This window comes from Pelobates fuscus, chromosome 1, assembly GCF_036172605.1.
Source record: "Pelobates fuscus isolate aPelFus1 chromosome 1, aPelFus1.pri, whole genome shotgun sequence".
Taxonomy (NCBI): domain Eukaryota; kingdom Metazoa; phylum Chordata; class Amphibia; order Anura; family Pelobatidae; genus Pelobates; species Pelobates fuscus.
The window spans coordinates 278,003,067-278,028,928 of NC_086317.1; the positions used below are offsets into that span (position 1 = coordinate 278,003,067).

Genomic DNA, 25,862 nt, shown 5'->3' on the forward strand with positions numbered 1-25,862 from the left:
AATAATCTTTTAGTTGGTAAGATCAGTGTTTCCCAACTTAATGCTCAATGTACACTAACAATCTAGGTTTTGTCAGTATCCCTATTGGAACTGAACTGGAAAATGACAAACATCTGGACTGTTAGTGTACTTAGACTGGGTTGGGAACCTCTGTGTTAGAGAATAACTTTTAAAATATATATATATATATATACACGTTTTTTAGGAGTGTTACAATGTTTTTAAAACGTTTTTTTTTGTACACCCAACAAAATACATATCTGTTAATGGTGACCAGCTTTAGCAATACTAAAGAGGAAATTAAAGTACAGGCCTTTTTAAAAAAAAATCTGTTTATTTATATGTAGTGTAGTACAAGGGGGTGAGATTTTTTGTTATACTTCAATCCAGCTATGAAGGCAAAAATGGATTTGCAATTGTGTTTCCATCTCAGTATATACGGTTGAGGAACCTACAGTATTGCCATTACCAGGATATTTCTTTACAAAAGGTTCTTGGTAGAGGAAAACAAACTAACACATGCAGTGTGATCAACATAGAGTCATTCAGAGGAGTTTGCAACGAAAATTAACTCATACAGGATGTGGACTTTGAATCAGCAGCATGTTTCCCAGCAGAGCTGAGTAAGACCGTTCTCATAGTCTCCTCCATTTTGAACTCTACACGTCCCCCATCCCACGTCTCCCCAGGAAGTTACATTATGATTAGGCTCCAGGAAGAAGTGAAAGAATTAAAAGTCAAACAGCAAAACTCAAAAATAGGTATGAAGAGAAATATATGATCAAACGCCTCCAAATTTAAAATATATTTTCCTGGTTATCCAGACGTTGCCATTTTGTTGTTACAGTCTTTTATAATCCAATTCATAGAACTGCAGAAAAAAGGTAGACATTTCTATCTAAAACATACAAAAAATGGTCCGTATAGAAGTTTCTTCTATTTGCTGACTGTATTATAAATCCTCAGTGCTCTTTTCAGCCTCTATAACTTTAGCTAAACAGAGAAGAAAAACAAAAAGAGAAAGAATTAATGTAGTCAACTGGGACACTCCTCTGGGAATTTAGACATTGTTTGGGATAATTTTAATTACAGCTTTCTAGAAATTACAGGAAGAAAATAAAGTATACATAGGGAAACTTTTTTTCTCTCCAGTTGTAGTATTATTGAAAAAGCACATGCAAAACATTGTACATAAAAAAATTACCATGTTGTATCGGTCTCCTGTTTTACATCAGACGTATCTATAGGAAAGAAGAAAATAAGTGGGCTTATGATCACTTAATACAATAGAATATTAAAAATAAGGACAATTTATCATTCCAGTTGAAAAGTGTAAAAATAAAATGCTAACTTGGGTTTACAGATTATATACCGTATATACTCGAGTATAAGCCGACCCGAATATAAGCCGAGGCCCCTAATTTTACCCAAAAAAACTGGGAAAATTTATTGACTCGAGTATAAGACTAGGGTGAGAAATGCAGCAGCTACTGGTAAATTTCTAAATAAAATTCGATCCTAAAAAAAATATATTAATTGAATATTTATTTACAGTGTGTGTATAATGAATGCAGTGTGTGTGTATGAATGCAGTGTGTGTGTGTATGAATGCAGTGTGAGTGTATGAATGCAGTGTGAGTGTATGAATGCAGTGTGAGTGTATGAGTGCAGTGTGAGTGTATGAGTGCAGCGTGTGTGTATGAGTGCAGCGTGAGTGTATGAGTGCAGCGTGTGTGTATGAGTGCAGCGTGTGTGTATGAGTGCAGCGTGTGTGTATGAGTGCAGCGTGTGTGTATGAGTGCAGCGTGTGTGTATGAGTGCAGCGTGTGTGTATGAGTGCAGCGTGTGTGTATGAGTGCAGCGTGAGTGTATGAGTGCAGCGTGAGTGTATGAGTGCAGCGTGAGTGTATGAGTGCAGCGTGAGTGTATGAGTGCAGCGTGAGTGTATGAGTGCAGCGTGAGTGTATGAGTGCAGCGTGAGTGTATGAGTGCAGCGTGAGTGTATGAGTGCAGCGTGAGTGTATGAGTGCAGCGTGAGTGTATGAGTGCAGCGTGAGTGTATGAGTGCAGCGTGAGTGTATGAGTGCAGCGTGAGTGTATGAGTGCAGCGTGTGTATGAGTGCAGCGTGTGTATGAGTGCAGCGTGTGTGTGAGTGTGTGAGTGAGTGTGTGTGTGTGAGTGTGTGAGTGTGTGAGAGTGTGAGTGTGTGAGAGTGTGAGTGTGTGAGTGTGTGAGAGTGTGAGAGTGTGAGAGTTGCAGAGCCTTGGTGGGGGGTGGGTGTTTTTTTTTATTATTTAAATTTTTATTATTTAAAAAAAAAAATATTATTATTAATTATTTTTATTTATTTAATTATTATTATTGTATTATTTTTTTATTATTTAATTATTATTTTTTTTTATTATTATTCATTATTTTTTTTTCGTCCCCCCTCCCTGCTTGATATATGGCAGGGAGGGGGGCTCTCCTTCCCTGGTGGTCCAGTGTCATTGGCAGTTCAGTGGGGGGAAGGGGGGGCTGGCAGAGCTGTAACTTACCTGTCCTGCAGCTCCTGTCAGCTCTCTCCTCCTCCGCGCCGTTCCTGCAGCTCCCTCTGTCAGCTCACAGTGTAAGTCTCGCGAGAGCCGCGGCTCTCGCGAGATTTACACTGGGAACTGACCGAGGTGCTGAACCGTATCTACCATTCTTTAAACATATAAAATAAAATATAACAACAAATAATCATGATCCTTCACTCTAGAAGAGTGTTACTAAACAACTGTGTGATAATTCACTAAGCTAATAATTGTAGATACTTAAACAAAACAAAAATATTTTAACAAAAATTGCGTTCAATATTTTTCATACATATTAACAAACAATACAAATTGCATTTTAATACATTTGATACCTTCTTTCACAGATTCTTCTTCTTGGCTCTTCTTGTCTTTACCTAAGAATTTAGATAGAACATTTTATTAGCAATATTAAATAATCTCAAACCTCAAATTATGAGTATAAAAGAAATAATATTTTTTTAGCATGTATTTTAAAACAAATAAAGCTGTGTTATTTCAACTACCTTTCCCTGGCAAACTAAAAAAGCAATGATGGTACTAAATCCTTAATCACCTGTTTGTTTGATTATGATAAAAGTACTTTAATATACTACACATGTATATGTACATATATCTCCATATTCGGTTATTAGCATTCTTTTTTGCGATTATACAATTGGGTGTTTTTTTTCTTTTTGTTTTTTTGCAGATATAACAAACAAGCTTGCCTTGCAACAATAGCATCAACAAGCAGAATAATGACAGAGTATAAATCCTTAGTGTGGCATCTCAGATACAGCAAAGTTTTTGTATTATTAGTAAAGAAAAGAAAAGTGGCTGTATAAATCATGGTTAGGTTACCACTGGTGCCATCTATTAAGAAAAACAAATGAGAGCTAAACAGACTTGTTGTCAACAATGAAAAGTGTAAGGTGAGTGGATGATGGTTTAGGGAACACTGCCCAGCATGAGACCTGAGGCCTAAAGGGAGTAGTAGCCCGATCCTGCTCTTAAGATACAATTGGGTCTTTTGACGAAAATCTATTTAATCTAAAGAACATTTATTTTAACATACAGATCCCCGATTTAAATAAAAAAACAAAAAATCTAAAAACATAAATGTTTTTCTTATTATCAGGAAATGAGGAATTACATTGAATAAAGTTCAAAAAAGAACATTCCATTGTTTCCAACAGTGGCGGAACGATCACCAGTGCAATTGCACAGTGGCCCATGCACTTAGGGGCCACCAAGTAGGTATAAGTCAACAGGGACCCGGTTGGGAGCTGTGGCCCTTTAACAGCGCAACAGGCTTCCTTCTTATCAACAGTCTTGAAGGATGTGAGAGCCTGTCACTTCCTCCCAGATAGCAGAGACGTGGAGAAGGGCAGGACAGGGCAAAAAGCAGGGGGCGCAGACTCGGAGAACCAGTCCTTAATTGCAACAATCTCAGCCTGCAAACTGGACATCACGAAAACCACCCTCCTGCACCAAAAGGTAGGAAACTGGAGGATTGCAATGAAAGTGTAGATTTTGACCAGCATGTGTGTCAGTGTGTGTGTATTTGTATGTCTGTCAGTGAGTGTGTCTGTGTGTCAGTATCTGTATGTGTTTCAGTGTGTGTATCTGTATTTGTACGTGTGTATGTATGCATCTGGATCAATAACTTGTGATCTTGCATTGACATCACCTATTTCTGCCATGGTGTTTATTTTAGCTTCTATGGTGATTACAGTGTTGTATTGCAAAAACTTTAAACACTCACCAGATTCTGTGGATGGTCCAGAATCACTTTCATCAGTTGCTTCTGAAATAGAACATGATTCCTTCATTGTTATCTTAGGACATTTATGTGGTGACAAAAAAAAGAGGATGTTACACCCAATATTTTTAGAGTTACATAACCCTCTACAAAACTGGCATTGCAAAACAGGGTGCAGGCTTTAAAAAAACACTTTAGAAAGACTTCACAATGGTTCCAGTAATAGCGTCTGCAGACAGTTTTACATTTAAATGGATACTTGCAAAGGTGCTTTAACCTGAAGCTGTTCACAGCTAACCACAGTTCCTGAAACTTCCCCAGGAGTGTTAAAACAATGATCCAAGCACCATAACCATGCAAGGAGATCCCCTGCCTAAGTCTACATGTACACAAATACGTTTACAAATTCTACTAATTAAAAACTGCAGCAATATAAAAAATAATTGAAAAAAAACACACACTGTACACTTTAATAGTATAAAAAAAAACACTCTTCTGTTTAGACTGTATTCGAGGGATCTGGTTGTTTTATGTATGTTTTAGGGTGTCGTAACATTTTTAGATTTTTCTGTACCTGAGAGATAATTTAATTATATCTTTTTTTTCAGGTAATTATCACTCCGGCACAGAGGATCCTGGGAATGTTGCGTTGGAAACCCCATGTAAGGGCTTTTGCATAAAAGGCATTGTGTGGCCCTGAATAAAACAGTTCACTCCCAGTTCAGTCTCTACTAATGTCTGTTGGGGAAAGCTATGCCTGCTTTGGATTATTACTACTTGGGGAATTCTACTCTTTCTTGCTACTAGCCTTGGAATTGTTGCAGCAGAGTTCTAGAAGGAGGGAAAAAGACATCCTTGGCTGCGAAACCAGTGTTCCTATCCGGGTGGCCGCCACATTCATACAATGTGATGATTTAGTATTTATTTGGCACTTTGAGCACCTTACTTGTTTCTCGTTTACCATAAAGACCAGTATGAGATGCCCCTGAACAAAGGAACAACTTCATAGTCTGGGCAGAGACTGCTACTGTGCTTGCCTGCAGACTTTCATCAGCTGTAGGAACTTAGGGAAAACTTTTTCTATGCTTTCATGTTTTTTATATACTGCATTAACAAATGGGTGTTTCCAGGATAGAAATCCATTTATAGTTAAACAGAGCATTTAGTGAAACTAGGATCTTTACAAAAAGTTATGTTTAAAAGTATTTTTAATTAGGTTGACGGAGGCAAAAACATACACACTTGAATGAAAACAAATAATCTGACATTAAATTGGCCCTTTAATACTCTACAAGTGCGTTTCATGCACAGTCACTATTTATTATTATACTTACGATTATTAAGCACCAGCCCTGGGAATGGTCTAAAACAAAAAACAATAAAATACACAAATAAAAATATACTCAAGTGCGTAGTTTTGTTTAATATATATCTTATTTACAGAAATAACTAGCATTTTGGTTTGTAAGGCTTTATGCATTGCTTACCTACCACAATACATGCTTTCATTTTGTACTATATGATATCATGGGGATCTAAAGGTAGATATACCCAACCTACCGAGACTCTGCCAGCCATAAAAACTAGCAGGGCTTCGAAGGAGATGTAGTTCCAGAAGCTTTTGTTTTACAATTTGGCCATCATAGCTAGCACATCATGTATTCATTGATCTACAGTTTCTCAATTTAGTTTACAGCTAAGCTAGTAAACACTCCCTAACCAACACGTCCACACACATTGCAGTCTGACAGAGTAAATGTTGATATATGAATTCGTTCAGACACTTTCAGGCTTATTAACTCAAATTTAAGGACAAAGTTAGCTATGCTTCTAGTTTGTCTGCTTTAACCTTACATTTGAAATTCACTTATCTTAGTGAAGAACCCTTGTGGAGTGACACTGTGGTGTGTGTGTATTAAAAATGCAACCAAGCATACTTTTAATTGCATAACATTTTCAATCCCTCGAGCACTGTATTTTACAATCTTCAAGGAGAATAACGCAATTGAAGTGAGTGAGGGAGGATGTTTCTTCACTATAACCGGGGTTCACTTATTAATAATGTTATTATGCTTGCTCTTAGTTTAAGTAGTGTTGGATAATGGCTAGTACAGGGAAAATTAGTTCTACACATATTAAAACACAACTTAGTGCTTTACTGATTTAGTAATTTGTGTAAGTAGCTTCAATTTGTAATTTGCTTATGGAATATATATTTAAGCAGAAAATATGTTTAGCGGAAACCAGCTCTTGGTGGTAAAATGACTGCATTAACAAGTTTTGAAACACCCCTTTATTAAATACACTTGGGTGACTATTTTCTAAAAAGATGTCAAGGTGTAATTTCAGTTGGTTATAAGTTAAAACTTCCCCAAACAAATCTGGACATTGCAGATTTTGGAAACTGTAACACACATCCTAAATATGACCAATGTAAAATGTAACAACAACAACAAAAAGCTATATACATTCGTATGGCAATACACAGGAATGTAGCAGAACAAAAAGTTCTCTTACACACAGCCTGTGAATGAAATAAGCATCCGCAAGGCATTGGGAAAAATGCAGGAAAATAGGGAACTGCTTTCTGACATTGCAAAATGAAATGTGTTGAAATGATGCAGACAAGAACATGAATATGCAACCAATATGCAATAAATCTAAAGACCCTAAACACAACTTTAATAAAATTATTTTATCCGATTGATCACTCAAAGATTAGTTCTATAACTTCCTGCTTACATTTTTATTGATGCCTTTGACCATACATTTCAATAGCCTCACATGTGTTTACAGCTTGCTAACAGGAGTCTTTGGGGCATATAGAAAAAAAAAAAAAAACACTATATACTTTTAAATCATAAGAAACTGTGCATTCCCAGCCTGCATGACACGGACATAAACGTCAGTAAAGTGCTACAGACAATCATGAGAGTAAAGAGTAAAAGGCAAGTCAAGTAAGAATGCTCTTAAAAAAAAAAAAAAAAAATAGCCATGTCAATTGTTTCTATTTATCAGTTAACAAAATGCAAAGTGAGTGAACAGAAGAAAAATGTAAATCAAGTCAATATTTGGTGTGGTCACCCTTTGCCTTCAAAACAGTATCAATTGTTCTAGGTGCACCTGCACATTGTTGTGTAAAGAACTTTGCAGGTTGTTTGTCCCAAACATATTGGAGAACTCACCACAGTTCTTGGATTTAGGCAGCATCAGTTTCTTTCTCTTCATGTAATCAGAGACGGACTTGATGATGTCGAGATCAGGGCTCCTTGTTCTTATTTACTCTGATATTTCTTAATGAATTTGGGGTTATTGTTATGCTGCAGCCCCGAAAATGCAAGCACCATCCACCATGTGTCACTGACCTGTCTGCAGACACTCAGTTCTGTACTGGTGAACTTTATCTGTCTGAATAATTATTTTTTTTATTTATATGTTCCAATAAATTGTATTTTTATCGTGATCCTGCATCCTGGGTCTTTGGAAATACTATCATTGGCACGAACATGAGATATCCTGGGTACAGCAGAAATCCACCTTTGCAGCTGTTTTTCTCTGCTTTATGCTTCTAGTCTGAGTCAGCTTTTTAAGTGACTCAGAAACATGTGAGTTTGACCAAAAATATGTGGTTTTAATATTAGTTTTTACTATATTACCCTATGGTCTTTTTTTCTCATTTTTAGGAATGTATCCATGTTTTAATTGGTAAAGTTTATGTTTATAGAGTGCTCTCACCATTTCTTATTTCTCACTTTGTTTCACTTTTGTGTGTGTTGAGTGATTCACACAGGTGATAGTAGCACCTATATCACTGGTTCCAACGACTGTTTATTTTACTCAGTTCTGTACGTCTTATCAGTGCTTTGGTGAAGACTGCCTTCTGCTAGAGCCAAATATTTCAGATTTTGACTCAGCAGTCCAGAGCCTTCCAGTTCTTGTTTTTTCATACATAGTTGAATTGCTTGGCCTTGTTTCCATAAGATGTATGGCTTTTTGGCCGCAGGTCTTCTATAAAGACCACGTTTTCCCAGCAGTATACGATAGTAGATGGGTGTATCAGAGACCCACTGGTTTCTGCCAATTCTGAGCTGATGGCACTGCTGGACATCTTCCTATTGCGAAGCAAAGAAAGCATGTGTCGTCTTATCTGCTGCACTAGGTTTCCTTGGCCAACCACTGCGTCTACAGCTCTCAACATTGCCAGTCTCTTTGTGCTTCTTCAGAAAGGCTTAGAGAGTACACCCTGAAACACCGGTCTGCTTTGAAATTTCTGCAGTTGACAGACCGTGCTGATGCAGTATGTATTATTGCTGTGCTCAGTCTTACCAAGATGTATAACGTTTGACATAAAACTGTCTTCAGCAACCTTATCTTGTTTGCACAATTTGGCTGTTCCACACCCCGTTTTATTCCTCCTACACATTACCTGATGAATGTGTTTCAACCTACATATTAAATTGAGGACTATTAGCACCTATTTGGTAAAAAAAAAAGTTTAGGTGACTATAAGACTATAAAATCCCTGACTTTGTGCAAGTGTTACTAGAAGAAATGATGCGGTTTTAAAGGCAAAGGTTGGTCATCCCAAATATTAATTTGATTAACAGTTTTATTAGATTAGCTCTCTTTTTGTTAATTCATTCAAATGAACTAACATTTCTCGTTCTATTTTGAAAGCATTCTTACTTATAGCATTTTTTTAACACCTGTCTAAAACGTTTGTACAGTGGTGTATGGTGAGGGACTGACTCCAGTAGGTTTATTGAATGCAGACAAGCACAATCATGTGATCTTACAGGGTGTAAATCTAAGGGGTTTAAGTGTGTGTTTTTAATTTTTTTAAGGATGTGTCAACATTTTACACATAGAATCTAATTAATATACCTAAATGCACACTTACCTAATTACAGTAAATTTAATAAATTCAGCAGAATCTAGTATCCTGCGCATGGAGCTGATTTCCAGATAACTTGGAGCTTTGAATGTAATCCCTGGTGGCATCCCATCTACTACCACACACCCTGGATTTATGGTTATTTTTCTATAGGGGACTTTCACTGGAAAGTTCATACCAATAGCCTCACCTAGAAAAAGAGAACAAAATCAAAAGAATTAAAATGTGAATTTAGCATGAGCACCATATGTCAAAACAGTATCTTAAAGGAAATCTGCAAGTACCATCACCACTACAACCTACTGTAGTGGTTACAATGCTAGGAGTGCCATGGTATCCTCCCAGGGCAAGTAGTCAGACTGTTTAACAACTTTCCTGGAGTTTGATAGGAGCTGGAAGCTTTCTGGACTGAGCCACCATGGTAATACAGGTCTTAGCAAAGGGGAGCTTTCGACTCTCCAAAAGGCTATGACAGGCGACAGGCACCAGGCAGACCTGCAGATTAGTTGCAAAATGGTTTAAAGTGTGACTACTTACCCTGGGAGGACACCAGGGCATTTACTGGCACTATAAAAACTAAAGAATACTGCTGTGGTTGGACTGTTCCTTTAAACAACTAATTGATAAGTTTGATAAGTTTACAGCTTCACTTGAATTGAATTTATTTTTGTATAGGTTCAATGTGGAAGACGTGTAAAGGAGTGATGATTGAAGCAAAATTGCAACAAAATGTGTTTCTGGTGTTACGTTTAAAAATAAAATAAACCGTTACACAAATGTTACAGTCTAATAAATGCAAAAATATTAGCACTAAAAGACAATAAAATAATAAAAATATATAACTTGCCTCCTTTTAACACGCATTAACCGAAACAATTTATGCACAACAATTTTAAGAATGATATATAGCACTATGTGCTTTTCTACTCTACAAGCATACAAAATGACCCTGAAATAGACAATACATCTAAAAAGCCGCGACATGCCACGATAGTGGTTTTATATTGTGAATTAATAATAAATTTGTGTTTCTTCCTGACACAGTGGTGTTTGTTTTGCGATGCTTTACCTGGAATTAAGAGACTTGGCATACACTTACCAAACTTTCGGCTAAAGAGTTCATTGACCTGCTCCCTCAACTGACGTGTTTTGTCTACTTTAACTACTCTTTGATTGTCGACATCTAGAAAAAGAATTAAGTTAGGATTGATGACCTGCACATACATTTTACAAAATACAGATTAAGGAACAGCGCACACACAAAAATACAGTTTTACATTTTACAAGGCTACTTTAAATCACCTATCTCAGCAAACAAATATGTGGATCCCATTACACCATATGGCTATATAGTGTTAAGCCCACCACTACGCCACAGTACCCCAATATCAGTGGGTCCTACAACAATTTTAACATGGGAGACAAATTAAATTGTGATATAGCTAAATGAGCTAAAGGACATAAACTATGGGATACCATACGAATGTTCTATGATGGGAAATGTCAGGATGGCTTAGTGGAATCTGCTTGAAGCTCTAATGTGCAAAATTTTGACAAAAATGACTTTGTCAATGATTGTGTTGGAATTTCAATTAAATTATTCTTTGAGTTTACAAAAATGACAGTGCTGCTCTAATAAAAATAAATACATTTTAAAAAGTTGCATGCCACAGAGTATGGCCAGAAAAGTCACACTGATTCCAGAGTCATGGTGCATTGTACTTTCCATGTCTATACTTGTTATAGGCTAGTAACTTATGCTTGTAACACAATGTCAAAACAAGCTCCTTTAATTTACCAGTCATACTTATTAGAAGCCTTGAATTTCATTTTAGATTCGGTGCTTAAAATTTCAAGCCAAACAGTGATAGACAGACCTTGAAAATTACTCACTACTGCAAGGCTGGAGAGTCCACGAGGGGTGAATTTCTACTAGCCATTTCAAAATTTGGAAAAGTACACACTAGCTATCATGTAATGTTCCTGCACCTGTATGTACTAAGGGACCTGGCCACTGTGGAGATTGCAAATATTTATCCATCACTCTGACATTCTACAGCAAAGCTTGCAATACAAAGAGACAGCCACCGATATAGAACATAGGGATGTCATGAAGTCATATCAGCAGTGAAAACGTTCACTACAGAAGATGTGTCTCCGCTAATATGCGATGACCTTCTCATGGTATTGGGCTTTTCACCAGCATGCTATAAACACGAGCAGCATCAAGGTCACCTTTTAACTGCTTAAGAAATACAACTACAATAATTTTGGTATATAACATGTCTGCACTGCAGATGTCTGGGCTACATTTCCCTCACATATACCTGCAGTAAAAAGGTTGGCAGATGTATATAATTAAATTATATACACTGAAATATTTCAGTGTTTTTTAAAATCCCAACTGTAACCGAATTTCAAGAGAGATCCTATTAAAATTTCATGGTTTTGTATAAAATATTTTACATAACTGCAGACACGAAGAAGCCTAGAATTTAGTTGTGAATATCAACCCACTTTGCGAGGTTTAAAGAAACCACTAGTAACATTTATTCAACTACGATATACAATTTGTTGGAATTTATGAATATTTGGTGTTACTATCACCTGTGTGGATCACTCAACACACACATATAAAGTGCAACAAAGTGAAATAAAAATGGTGGTGAGAGCACTCAATAAATATAGATATAAATTTTACCAATATTGGCATAGACACATTCCTAAAAAATAAGAATAAAAGACCATAGGGTAATATAGTTACCCTATGGTTTTATTAGTGGTTACCTCCAAAAATCCAGGATGCAGAATCAAGGTAAAAAACTATTTTTTTTAAACAAAAATTAAAAACAAATAAAACAAATTAAGACAGGATAAGTCCATTAATCTTGCCACTCGACGCGTTTCAGCCAAAAGCCTTTCTCAGAAGTGGTGCACTAATAAACCCCTAATAAAACGAACAGGATTTACCCTGACTACTACAGGAGTCCAGCATATCAGCGATTTATTTCCGCTTTACCTTTAGTCTGAGTCAGCTTTTTAAGTGACTCGGAATCATGTGAGTTTGACCAAGAATATATGGTTTTATATATGTGCTAACTATATTACCCTATGGTCTTTTATTCTTATTTTTTAGAAATGTGTCTATGCCAATATTGGTAAAATTTATATCTATATTTATTGAGTGCTCTCATCGCCATTTTTATTTCACTTTGTTGCAATTTATTCAACTACGCTACAATTCATTACAAAGCCAATGTTTTCATTATTAAGTCTTACAAACAAATAAAGAATAAGGAAGTGGTGAGCACACTAATTAATCTCACATACAGATGAATAATTATACATACATATGTAAGATGAATTTGAAACATTTAAATATGCCACTTGCCTGGTATAGTTACTTGTATTATATTGAGATCTTCAAGTCCAGATGCGGTGAGTGAGGGGTTATGAAAACGTGTCCTTTCTTAAGGAAAAAAAATATGCATAGTTTTAGATATGAATGGATATCAAAAAGGTTTAATTGGCAAAACAACTATTGTGATCTACAAATGAGCCATGTAGCAATCTTGTAACCAAAGGCAAAACTATTAGCAGAAAACTGAACACACAGCCTCACACCCTCTAACAGTGTGGAATACAAATATGAAGACATTATATTGTAAGAAAACACCACAAAACAGACAGGCTGTTCATAACTGCCAGGTGTTGTTCATAACTGTCAGGTTAGATGATCACGAATGTGCAGTGTATGGCTAGGAATCCTGACGGCTTATTGCTTTATCCCATAATCCCATAACTATTCTCAATTTGCACACCAAAACTACACAAAGATAATGGGTAGCAAATTATTCCTCTCAATGAATCTGGAGGAAGGGGGGAAGCATATTGAATTGTTGCTTTGCAAGATTTGTAATCATTTCTTGTCCCTCTATTTCCCCTTTATTTATTTTTTCAAATTCACTTTAGGACTTTTTATTTTTTATGTACATAAGTAAGAGAACACTTTTTTATGTAGAGTGTGATCCCAGACAATAGTTGGAGCTTCAGTAAAGTTACATTTCAAATGGAAAACTGAAAGAAAGAAATCATCAGCTTAGAATTGTGTGTGGAAGGTCAGGGGAGAAAACAAGAAAGCCTTCTGGGAGTTCTGTCCTCTCCAGCAGTAGAAGTCCAGTTGTGACCTTTTCAAACCACTATCCGAAGTCTTAATGTAGGTCTTCCTGGTGTGCCTATATTGCATAATTTGGCTACACTAGGAAGATACACAATAATAAAATCTGAGTGATTTTAAATACTGTGACCTGCTGAATTACAGAGGCCACTAAGCAGATGTAAAGATCATTTTGTGAATACCTGAACACTGAACATGAATTTCTTAAATTTAGCTATGATCTCAGCTGGTTGAACACTCAGCAGTACCGTTCGTGAGCTACAAATTCTGTGAAACTAAATGTCAATGTAATGTTTAGTCATGCCAACACATTCAGTGTTATTTACTAAAGTGAGAATTGTGGGGAACTCAAAGTGAATTTCAAATTCTCCGAGTCAGCCACGCTTCCAGTTTGGCTACTTTGATCTAAAATGTGAAATTCACTTAGAATTCAAAACATTTCAGATTTTAGTAAATAACCCTATAAGTATTGGAAAATGATAAAATTAGCATAATACACTAGACATGGCTAAGAAAATGAAAGGCTTCATGGAGACATAGACAGAAAATAGAAACATAGAAACATAGAATGTGACGGCAGATAAGAACCATTCAGCCCATCTAGTCTGCCCAGTTTTCTAAATACTTTCATTAGTCCCTGGCCTTATCTTATAGTTAGGATAGCCTTATGCCTATCCCACGCATGCTTAAACTCCTTTACTGTGTTAACCTCTACCACTTCAGCTGGAAGGCTATTCCATGCATCCACTACCCTCTCAGTAAAGTAATACTTCCTGATATTATTTTTAAACCTTTGTCCCTCTAATTTAAGACTATGTCCTCTTGTTGTGGTAGTTTTTCTTCTTTTAAATATAGTCTCCTCCTTTACTGTGTTGATTCCCTTTATGTATTTAAATGTTTCTATCATATCCCCCCTGTCTCGTCTTTCCTCCATGCTATACATGTTAAGATCCTTTAACCTTTCCTGGTAAGTTTTATCCTGCAATCCATGAACCAGTTTAGTAGCCCTTCTTTGAACTCTCTCTAAGGTATCAATATCCTTCTGAAGATAGGGTCTCCAGTACTGTGTACAGTACTCCAAGTGAAGTCTCACCAGTGTTCTGTACAATGGCATGAGCACTTCCCTCTTTCTACTGCTAATACCTCTCCCTATACAACCAAGCATTCTGCTAGCATTTCCTGCTGCTCTATTACATTGTCTGCCTACCTTTAAGTCATCAGAAATAATCACCCCTAAATCCCTTTCCTCAGATGTTGAGGTTAGGACTCTATCAAATATTCTGTACTCTGCCCTTGGGTTTTTACGTCCAAGATGCATTATCTTGCACTTATCCACATTAAATGTCAGTTGCCACAACTCTGACCATTTTTCTAGTTTACCAAAATCATTTTCCATTTGGCTTATCCCTCCTGGAACATCAACCCTGTTACATATCTTAGTATCATCCGCAAAAAGACACACCTTACCATCAAGACCTTCTGCAATATCACTAATAAAAATATTAAAGAGAATGGGTCCAAGTACAGATCCCTGAGGTACCCCACTGGTGACAAGCCCAAGCTTCGAATATACTCCATTGACTACAACCCTCTGTTGCCTGTCACTCAGCCACTGCCTTACCCATACAACAATATTGGAATCCAAACTCAAAGATTGTAGTTTGTTGATAAGCCTTCTATGTGCAACAGTGTCAAAAGCCTTACTGAAATCGAGGTAAGCAATGTCTACTGCACCACCCTGATCTATAATTTTAGTTACCCAATCAAAAAAATCAATAAGATTAGTTTGGCATGATCTCCCTGAAGTAAACCCATGTTGTCTCTGATCTTGAAATCCATGTGTTTTTAGATGTTCAACAATCCTATCCTTTAACATGGTTTCCATCACTTTCCCCACTACTGAAGTTAGGCTTACTGGCCTATAGTTGCCCGACTCCTCCCTATTACCTTTCTTGTGAATGGGCACAACATTCGCTAACTTCCAATCTTCTGGGACTACTCCTGTTATCAATGATTGGTTAAATAAATCTGTTAATGGTTTTGCTAGTACACCACTAAGCTCTTTTAATAGCTTTGGGTGTATTCCATCAGGTCCCATTGACTTATTTGTCTTTACTTTTGACAGTTGAAATAGAACCTCTTCCTCTGTAAACTCACGTGTAATAAATGACTAATTTATCCTTTTTCTTAACTGAGGTCCCTTTCCTTCATTTTCATCTGTAAATACCGAACAAAAATATTCATTGAGGCAGTCAGCTAGACCTTTATCCTCATCTACATACCTTCCTTCTTTTGTTTTTAATCTAACTAATCCTTGTTTTACTTTTCTTTTCTCATTTATGTATCTAAAAAAGGTTTTGTCCCCCTTTTTTACTGACTGTGCTATTTTCTCTTCTGTGTGTGATTTGGAAGCTCTTATAACTTGCTTAGCCTCTTTCTGCCTAATCTTATAGGTCATTCTGTCTTCCTCACTCTGGGGTTTTTTTATAATTACTAAATGCTATTTTTTGTTTTTTACTATTTTGGCTACATCTGTGGAGTACCACAGTGGTTTCTTGAATTTTTTGCTTTTACTGACAAGCCTAATGCAATTTTCTGTTGCCTTCAGTAGTGCAACTTTTAAATAATCCCATTTCTTTTGGACTCCATTTAAATTGCTCCAGTCTGATAATGACTCCTTTACACATATTCTAATTTTGGAAAAGTCTGTTTTTCTAAAGTCTAAAACTTTTGTTTTTGTGTGGTGTGACTCAGTCACTGTTCTTATATTAAACCACACTGACGATGATCACTGGATCCTAAACTTTCACCTACAGTAATATCTGAAAATAAATCTTATTAAAGGGAAAAAAGAACAAACCAACCCTAGCACACACTGTCTTCAAGAGACAGTAAGAGGGACAATAGAGTATTAATGTTACAACCACCATCATGTTTTTGTCCAATACTTACTTTGGGGATGTAACGGTGGGAAATCTTTGGCTGCAGCTTCAAACATTTCAGGTCTGAAAGTAGGGGAAAAAACAGAGGTTTAATACAATAAAACAAATCACATGCAAATTTCCCTTTATATAAGGATATGGAAACAGCACATGCAACTTTAAATATCTTACTTTTTGATTACAAAGTTTATCTTGGCTCTGTTTCGAAGAATCTTCTCCAGCCTAGGAATGCCAAACGTGGACGGTCTACGGAAAGGAACTCCTTCTGGAAGACCTTCCACATAAAAGTCCTCTGGGTAGGATTCAAATAGTGCAAATGGGACTTTGAAAGGCTCCTTCATACCTAGTGCCTCTCCTAGAAACAATCAGAATCCTTTATTATGGACTACAAATAAACTTAAACCTAATGCAACTATGGAAATGGCATAGTCACATGTCTGGGCGTATATGCAGTAAATGGCTTTTTGAAGACAAGGTCATATTAGGTGCATACAACTTTTTTTTGTATAACATAATTTATTAGATTACAGAATGAGTAATATATAAACAAGCAAAATGGCATATAAAAATACACATTCATTTTGACAATCTAAAAATATAACTGCTTAGAACAGAAGGACAGCAGATTGTAAAAGATGGAGAGGTGGAAGACTACATATTCTTATTTCTATTTCATATAAATGGGTCAAACAATTTAAATCATTGCATAGCACACCTCCATGCTCCACTGATCAACTCATTTAAAGAAGATCATTCAGAAGCTGCCTGCCTATAGTGTAAAACTATAACGGTTAGTGAATAAAGCCACTGAATGAATACTTTGTTAGTCTACCAAACTTTATCTTAACTTTATCTCGAAACATCAATACAACCTGGACTGCGGGTAATCGTAGGACTAGTACAAGATTTACAACACATTATGTATACCAAGATTGCAAAAAAGGGACTTGATTCAGCCTTTGCTCTATTATGCTACATAATTGTATCACTTAAAGCTCACGTACCGCATTTTTCATCAAATAATGCTTCAACTTTCTGCTTCAGATCTGTAATTTTTGCATTCCACGCCTCTGTGTTCAGAAAGGAAATTTGTAATATACAATTAAATAATTTAAGTAGTTCAGTATTTGTCAATCACGTTCATGTAGCACTTCCGTTTCTTTAATTGACTAAAAGTGGTAACATCAGTTAAAGGAACAACAAGTAAAAACAGCCATTGCTTATTTTAAATCTGGCACGTTTTATATATTCTCAAACAGATCTACACATCATAAACTACATTTTCACTGCAGAAAACAAACCTAAATTAATCTAATATAAGAAGTAAAGTCTCAGACTTTCGACATCACAGGTAATTTGATAGAGCTTCTAAAATAAGTTGTTTTTCTTTTTAAAATAATAAGAATATATTAATCGCAATTAATGGTATTTCCTATAAAGTCGTAACGGGTGTCTTTCATGAAAGTTGCAAGAAATCATATTCTATTTTATTAAGACAAACTCAATAAGGCTAAAAAGTATTTTTTTTTCCTGAAAATTTACATTCAATTTTTTTTATACAATGATAAAATAATAAATTTTACCGAAGGAAAATTCTCTGGATCTGGGTTTGCATGGCACATTGGAACCATTTGTTTGTGGAATGGGGCGCACAACAGTCTTATCTTGAGAACCTGGAAAATTATGCAGAAAAAATATATATATCAGAATTATACAGACCAAATATGACAATCCCATGTTTAAAGCTTTCTATAATGGTTTGCCAGCTCTGAATGTGTTACTCATCATATATTGAGTATGGTTTCTAATCCTTGAAGAAAGACATATATACCTTTTTCTTACAGATAGGATTAATTTGCCCACCCATTTCACCCATACATACACACTACCTAGCTGCACTAGTTCTATTACCGTTTTCTATAAAATTAACATATGCATACAATATATATATATATATATATATATATATATATATATATATATATATATATATAAAATATCTGGTCATCCTCATTTCTGGATACACTGTATTAGAACGTCTTCCATTCTAGAGAAGCGTAGCGTACCATTATGTTTTGTTTATTATTTGTGTGGTCATTTGTGCACTTAACAGGAGATGTATCTGGAAATACTTTTTTAGGTTATAAAGCTTCAATGTGACTTTTCAACAGCATTCAAAATACAAAATTAACTATACAAAGGCTGAAAAAAATTAGATATTAAGGCAGTCTGTAAACTACTGGGTCTAATTTGCTTCCTGTATTACTAGGCATGCTTTCAATAGTTAAAATGGGAACGGGAACATGAATGGGAGAACACTTTCTGTCAGTACATTCATCAACCAAGGATCTGGAAAGCCCTTAAACTAGATAAAGTGTCAGTAGACACAAAATGAGGAAGAACTAATGCTTTTGGGAGCTTTCTACTATATGTCATTTTTTTTTTTTTTACCAATTTGAATAAAGATTTTTCTACGAATACTGAACGAGCATTGGCTAATGTTTCATGAGAATCACCTATGATTACCTGCAAAGCCATGAGGTTCTAAAATTGACAATTTGTCATCTCCTGTAGGAAAACAGTAAAGTGGAAACTTTAATCTCTACAATGAAAAGTCACTCAAAAGCAGATAATTGGGGTACAAATTTAAACAAAAGATCTGAAGGAACTTACAGCAAAAATGCAGAGATATAAAGAAAGATGCAAACAGTCGGTTGCACCCATTCCAGTTAAATAGTGAGAGTGCACTGAAGAACAGACGTGTTTATATGGGAAGAATATTACATGGCACAGCAGAATTGTGATTGGTATCACAGTCGTAGAAATCATACCTTCATTCGTACCTTCCACTGTGTTGTTCTTTGCACTTTCATTGTTTTCTGAGCTTTGTAATGCTGTAAACCAAGCAGCAGGTTATTGTTTAATAATTTTTAAAGAATACACAGCATTGCTGGAAGAAAGCAAACATCCACAAAGAGAAAATAAATATAACTGAACTGAACTGAAGGATCACTTTTGTTTTTAAAAAATTTTTTTAAGATTAAGTCATATTTGATCTATAATCATGAATGTATTTAATATGATGGATACATGAACACTTTTTTATTTCTACCAAGCTGAGATTTATTGGAAATTAACTAGGGAATGGCAACGTTTTTACTTCACAATAATAAAATTTTCCAAAACGGCCCTATTTTTTTATAGTTTGGGTACTGTAGTGAACCTGTCAAAATTCCCAACAAAAGTTAGGAGTTATAGAGGAGGTGTAGCTAGTAGCATTGGCAGTGAAAGTTCACTAACTTGTCTGCAAGAAATCCTAGCTGACCCAAAGCAAGTGTTTGGCAAAAAAAAAAAAAAGGCATAAAAGACCCAATGCAGTCAGTCATCTCAGGACATCCTACTTCAACGTTACGTAAAAATACAATGAAAGCAAACAAAACAATAAGGTTGCAAAAGGTCAAACTGTTCTACTGATTATTGCTGGGTAACCCAGACAATTTAAGAAAAGCAAGACCTAACTTCTAAAACTCCAGTTTCTTTTTATTTTTCTTGTGGCAAACAGCAACAGCATTTAAGTGGCACTTGTGTAAGAAAGGTAGGAGACATGCATTTTGCACGTTCAGAAGGATGTTACATAATAGGTAAGAAAGTTTTCAGAGAATTGGGAAGTATATTAACCCACACAGTGTTTCAACGTTTATACCCTCCATTTTAGAGTGACATAAATTACTCAAGAATGCCAAACAGTGAACCAGGAAGTGTGTGAACAATTAGGAAAGCAGCTTGATATGGACAGTATAACACAATCATTATTCCAAGTATAATGTAAAACCACTCAGCAATTGCATGTATATCACTACCCTGAAGAGTTGCAAACCCTTTATAGGGGTTTAAAACAGATTACTTGAACTTTTTTTTATAAAGCATTTAAACGCAATATATTCACTACAGGTAGAACTATACAAGCACCACCATAGTTTATACTGCCCAAAATGAGCACATATGAACATATATGAACATATAACCGAGTCGGCTGCATGAATTCTAAAATCAGTTAAAGAACGCGAAATACAAAGTTTGCATGGTAAGAGCACCCAGGAGGTCCAGGCACTTTATAATGCGTCCACTGAGCCCCTGGAATCCTTTAGATAATTTACTGCAGACTAACGATGCAGAAATTTACATGAAATGAAAACTAGGACATAGACATACATAGTGAATGATATTACATGGACACATAATAACACATGTAATCCAATAACATTTTATTTTAGAATCAAATGCTCAATTTTAGCAGAACATGACATTGGCGTACAATAAAAACACGGTATCTTATCTATTATTGTCCATTTTGACCTAAACTACTAAATATCCAACATTATAGCAGTATACATTTTAGATATGTTGAAAAAATACACAAAAAAAATATTTTTTTTTTTAAAAAAATACATGTCCTCATTCCTCTTGCTTTATATTAAAACGAAGAAAAAAAACAAAATGAGAAATGAGAAAAAATACAAAACACAAAAGACCTAAACTGAACATGCCCATAGCAGTTTCATATGTACAGTTAGGGTCAGATATTCAACATGCACACACATGTATATAAAGCTTAAGTGAAAACAATATTAGTGATGTGTAAATTATTGAGAGAGACAGAGAGAGAGAGAGAGAGAGAGAGATTCATTTTCCTCCTCCCCCTTTATTCTCCCAATGCTTGGGGTACTTGCAATGCTGAAATATAAAAAATAACGTGTAAAGAATGGAGAAAGGCAATTTTTTTTTTGTATACTTTAGTATTAAGTGCAAGAAAATAGTGGCCTTACAGTTTTTGTTTTAAGTATATATATATATATAAAATGGCATTTTCCTCTACAGCGGTTACTTTGTTTATATTCACATTTAATTCAATAACATTTGACAGACAGGACAGAAGTAACTGGGACACAGCAGTGCGCGGTCACGTGTAGGAGCAGGTAGGATGGGAAGGGGAAAATTCACCCCTACCCCAGCCAAAGAAAAATAAAATAATCTGGTGTAGGTTTTCAAGTGATACTCTTAGCACAAAAACAACTTCAGATTAATGAAGCAGTTTTGGTGTTTAGGTTATGCCTCTGCAGTCTCAATTCTCTGCCATTTAGGGGTTACATTGCTTTTATGCAGCCCTAGCCACACTTCTTCTGGCTGTGACTCACAGGTTTCATTTTCAATCAGATATTACAGCACTGTGTTTACTTTAGAGGTTTTCATCTCCTGTTCTGCTAACTGAACTTTAATCACACACAAGTCTCTAACAGGCAAGTAACAGAGCAAAAGATAAGAAATTCTGAATTAAACATATTGTGCAGTAAAGGGATTGTGCAGTGAAAAGATCTCTTTTTACAGGAAGTGTTTCAGGAGACCGTGTAAGTCCCATGCTGGGAAGTGTGGCTAGGGCTGCACAAAAAGTGATTACATCATAAATGGTAGAGAATTAAGCAGTGACACTGAAGGGGTATGATCTATACACCAAAACTACTTCTGAAGTAGTTAAAATCATATGCATCCATGTTTAATAATGACAAGAGAAAAATAGATATATGCTGAAAGAGTTGGTTATCCCATACTATCCCAGACTCCCTAGTGATAATATATAATTTTGTCTATAGAAAACTGCAAAGTGTAATGCTTGCTCTCTAAGAAAGGTTGGAATTGTTATGAAAGGCTGTCCTTTCCAGTAAATTCTTACCATCAACACTTATTTTATCTGCCAGCTCAGGAGGAATGTGGGAAATAACAAGTGGAAGCCTGAAAGATAACAAATACACACATTTCAACATTACAATCAACAGAACTTCCAATGTTACTTGACACTATAAACTCTTATTTGGCTTGCTTAATTTATTTTATAAGAAATAGTAAAAGAATATGCACACTGTTCATATTTGTTTGAATACATGTTACATACAGCAGATATAATCTACCTGTGTTCATGTAAGAAATTTTGAAAATAAATTAAATCAAAAATATACAGGCAGCTGTCTACATTGATTATTTGTGTCAGACATGTAACAGAGACTGGAAAATTAAAAATAAAGGACTCAGCAAAATGTTAAATTATGTTAAAACCGGCTCTGGACATTAATTATTAATAGGCCTTCTCTCAAACAACTAAGAGAACAAAACACACAAATAATTAATATTTTAGGAAATCAGGTGCAATATACATACTTCTTAACGACAAACTTGATTTTGGCACTTCCCCGTACAATTCTTTCAAGTCGAGGGATTCCAAACCACGTTGGACTTCGGAATGGAATCCCCTCAGGTAATCCTTCTACATATAGGAAATCTGGATTTGACTCAAACACAGGGTATGGGACTTTTACAGCATCAGGAAGTCCTAGTGCTTGTGCTGGAACAAAAATTAACTACATAAATCAAGTAACAATTTAAGATTCAACAAACAATATGATTTGGAACTCATTTGCTGACATTGTTTGTAGTTATTACAGTCAAATATAGAAATTTAGAAAGAATAGTAAAATATTATTCTATTGTCATAAAATTGCTCTTATAGTAGAGACAGGCAATTGTAACAGTAATAAATCTATAAAAATGTGTGTCTGTAATGAAAACAGTCTCACCAAGTTAAAGACCAAAGGCAATCATTAAAGGATTTCTGTGAGGTGGTAGTCAGGCACTGCTGTTCTATGGGGCTTGTAGAACTACAAAGTAGTGAAATGCATTGTACACTGAAGCGGTCTTGGATGAATTCTTCTGGTCACAGGATTTTATATTGTGACCATGCAACAACTGCTGACTACTACAGCAAAAGTGTCTTCACACAGCTACTATACCAGAAAATCACAAGCATAAGAGTAGAGTATGTATATATGTGTGAGTGCATGTTCTATTCTACTAGCACAAGTTCCCATGATGGGGACCAATTTTGCTACCTCTTCTGGTGATTTACATTCGGTGTGACTCCTTCAATAATTCTGCAGTAACATTGCTTTAAAGTCAACTTACCAAATTTCGTATTAAATATTTCCTCCACTTGCTTTCTTAATTTGGTAATTCTTACATTCCAGTCTTCTTTGACTTTAAAAAAAAAAAACAAAAAAAACCATAAAAAAATAGCTTTGTGATGTTTTCAAATTGATTGACTAAATGCTATATTTGACTGTGATTGACTAAATACTAGATTTGGAGATTTTATCAATGCAGAACTGTAAAACGGGCAAGTTCCCGAAATCTGAGCCCATTTTCGTGCCTTTTTTGTGCGTGTGATTCGGTTTTCAAATCAGAATCTTGGAACTAAAACTCTGCCAAGCCAAACAGACATTCACCCGAAATTCAGACATCCTACAAAATTTTCTATTTTTGGAAAAAATTGCTTGGCCAAGCCAATATTTTTTTAAAACTTTGCACAAGACTATTAGATATCTCTAAAATTTCTGATCTCTTCCACCTCACATTGACTTTTTACCCCATCTCATAGAATTTAAAAAAACGTCTGCTATCACATGGCATTTAACTGCATGTTTTCTCCTTAAATACAACCAGAGATTCTGCTCTACTTGAGATCTCTCACATTCCTTAGAAGAATTCAGGAATTAGCCATCTATGCACTGAGGAATGTAAACTCTCCTAATGAGTTATGTCATCTGGGGTTCCCTGGTCACATTTGTGAAAAACAGAACTTCTCATAGATGGTATCACCTCCTCTTGAGGTGTTCACCTACATTCCTTTAATCAAGTTGAAAGTATTTTTGCTCATCCTTTTCTTTCCTTACCCAATATTCTTTTTTACACTCAACACCCTTGCATACCCATATTTTCCCTGTATCTATCCTTTACATAGTTTTCCTCTATGCATTGTGCTTTCTTGTGCACTCAGTAGTACTATCTTTATAATATACCTGAGATTTTTAGGATACTCTCAATTTGTGCATCCTGTTTCCCCCCCTTCCTTGCCTAATTTACTATTTTCACTATATTTATAAGATATTGCTCTCTCCTATTTCATTTACTGGTAAAATTGTGAACACTCTGGAAAAACATTATGTTAATTGGCACCTGTCGTGCCCCAAACAACGTATGCTTAGCAGTTTTGCTGGCAAATGTATAGATTAGGAGAAAAATCTATTTGAAAATGTATTTTTTTCAGCTACCAGTCTGACAGACAAGGGAGAGCTAATGGTGCCAGCATGTTTAAAGGGACACTATAGTCACCTGAACAACTTTAGCTTAATGAAGCAGTTTTGGTGTATAGAACATGCCCCTGCAGCCTCACTGCTCAATCCTCTGCCATTTAGGAGTTAAATCCCTTTGTTTATGAACCCTAGTCACATCTCCCTGCATGTGACTTGCACAGCCTTCCATAAACACTTCCTGTAAAGAGAGCCCTATTTAGGCTTTCTTTATTGCAAGTTCTGTTTAATTAAGATTTTCTTATCCCCTGCTATGTTAATAGCTTGCTAGACCCCGCAAGAGCCTCCTGTATGTGATTAAAGTTCAATTTAGAGATTGAGATACAATTATTTAAGGTAAATTACATCTGTTTGAAAGTGAAACCAGTTTTTTTTTTCATGCAGGCTCTGTCAATCATAGCCAGGGGAGGTGTGGCTAGGACTGCATAAACAGAAACGACGTGATTTAACTCCTAAATGACAGTGAATTGTGCAGTGAAATTGCAGGGGAATGATCTATACCATGGGTCGTCAACCTGGTTCCTACCGCCCACTAGTGGGCGTTTCAGGATTCCAGGTGGGCGGTAGGGATTTCCAGGTTGATCGGCGGGCGGGTGCGAGCCGGCGGTACCCGTGCGACTGGGTACCACTGTGACCATTTGCGGCTCCGGCCCTCGCGGTAAACCGCCGGGGCCGCTTTCCAAAGTGTCCATCGGGTGGCCCATGCTGTCAGGGCCACCCAATGGATGCGGATTGTAAGGGGGCCCGGTCAGCGCTGGGCGCTTTAACAGTGTGACCGGGCCCCCTGTGATGACATCACAGAGCTGTGAGGAAGTGATTCCCTGGTCACTCCTCCCAGCTAAAACTGAGAGCCGCGCGGGAGGAAGCAGAGGGAGTCAGAGTGGGAACCCTGACTCCCATCCACCTGAGCCACCACTGGACCCCAGGAAAAGTCACCCTCCTGCACCTTAAAGGTAGGAAACAGGAGGGTGACTTAAATATAATGTGTGTGTTTGTTTGTGAGTGTGTGTCTTTGTAGGTATGTCTTGTGTGTCTTTGTGTGTCTGTCTGTATGTGTCTCTGTATGTATGTCTTGTGTATGTGTCTGTCTGTATATATGTGTGTCTTGTCTTTGTATGTATGTGTCATTGTATGTGTGTCTTGTGTGTGTCTATGTATGTCTTGTGTGTGTGTCTGTTTGTATGTGTGCCTGTCTGTATGTATGTATGTGTGCCTGTCTGTGTGCCTGTCTGTGTCTTTGTGTGTGTCTGTATGTGTGTCTTGTGTGTCTGTATGTGTGTATGTGTGCCTGTCTGTGTGCCTGTCTGTGTGTCTTGTGTGTGTGTGTGTCTTGTGTGTGTGTGTGTATGTGTCC

At 36.2% G+C, this 25,862-nt stretch overlaps 1 protein-coding gene across 5 annotated transcripts in view; it reads right to left on the reverse strand.

The window, feature by feature from the left end:
* Nucleotides 1-322: 322 nt before the first annotated feature.
* Nucleotides 323-25,862, reverse strand: part of GTF2I (general transcription factor IIi) — an 82,411-nt gene continuing 56,871 nt past the window's right edge. For 4 of the 5 annotated variants that reach the window (XM_063457402.1, XM_063457406.1, XM_063457405.1 and 1 more), the window contains 17 exons: nucleotides 23,325-23,396; nucleotides 22,524-22,707; nucleotides 22,042-22,100; nucleotides 19,145-19,207; nucleotides 18,840-18,881; nucleotides 17,897-17,986; nucleotides 17,318-17,383; nucleotides 16,485-16,668; nucleotides 16,324-16,376; nucleotides 12,586-12,663; nucleotides 10,294-10,377; nucleotides 9,201-9,384; nucleotides 5,635-5,663; nucleotides 4,304-4,345; nucleotides 2,892-2,933; nucleotides 1,205-1,241; nucleotides 323-993 (listed from right to left, as the gene is read on the reverse strand). In XM_063457402.1, coding sequence (XP_063313472.1) covers nucleotides 990-993; nucleotides 1,205-1,241; nucleotides 2,892-2,933; nucleotides 4,304-4,345; nucleotides 5,635-5,663; nucleotides 9,201-9,384; nucleotides 10,294-10,377; nucleotides 12,586-12,663; nucleotides 16,324-16,376; nucleotides 16,485-16,668; nucleotides 17,318-17,383; nucleotides 17,897-17,986; nucleotides 18,840-18,881; nucleotides 19,145-19,207; nucleotides 22,042-22,100; nucleotides 22,524-22,707; nucleotides 23,325-23,396 — 1,313 coding nt within the window. In that variant the 3' untranslated portion in view covers nucleotides 323-989. The remainder of the gene's footprint in view (nucleotides 994-1,204; nucleotides 1,242-2,891; nucleotides 2,934-4,303; nucleotides 4,346-5,634; nucleotides 5,664-9,200; nucleotides 9,385-10,293; nucleotides 10,378-12,585; nucleotides 12,664-16,323; nucleotides 16,377-16,484; nucleotides 16,669-17,317; nucleotides 17,384-17,896; nucleotides 17,987-18,839; nucleotides 18,882-19,144; nucleotides 19,208-22,041; nucleotides 22,101-22,523; nucleotides 22,708-23,324; nucleotides 23,397-25,862) is intronic. The other variant, XM_063457404.1, reaches the window with a different exon arrangement.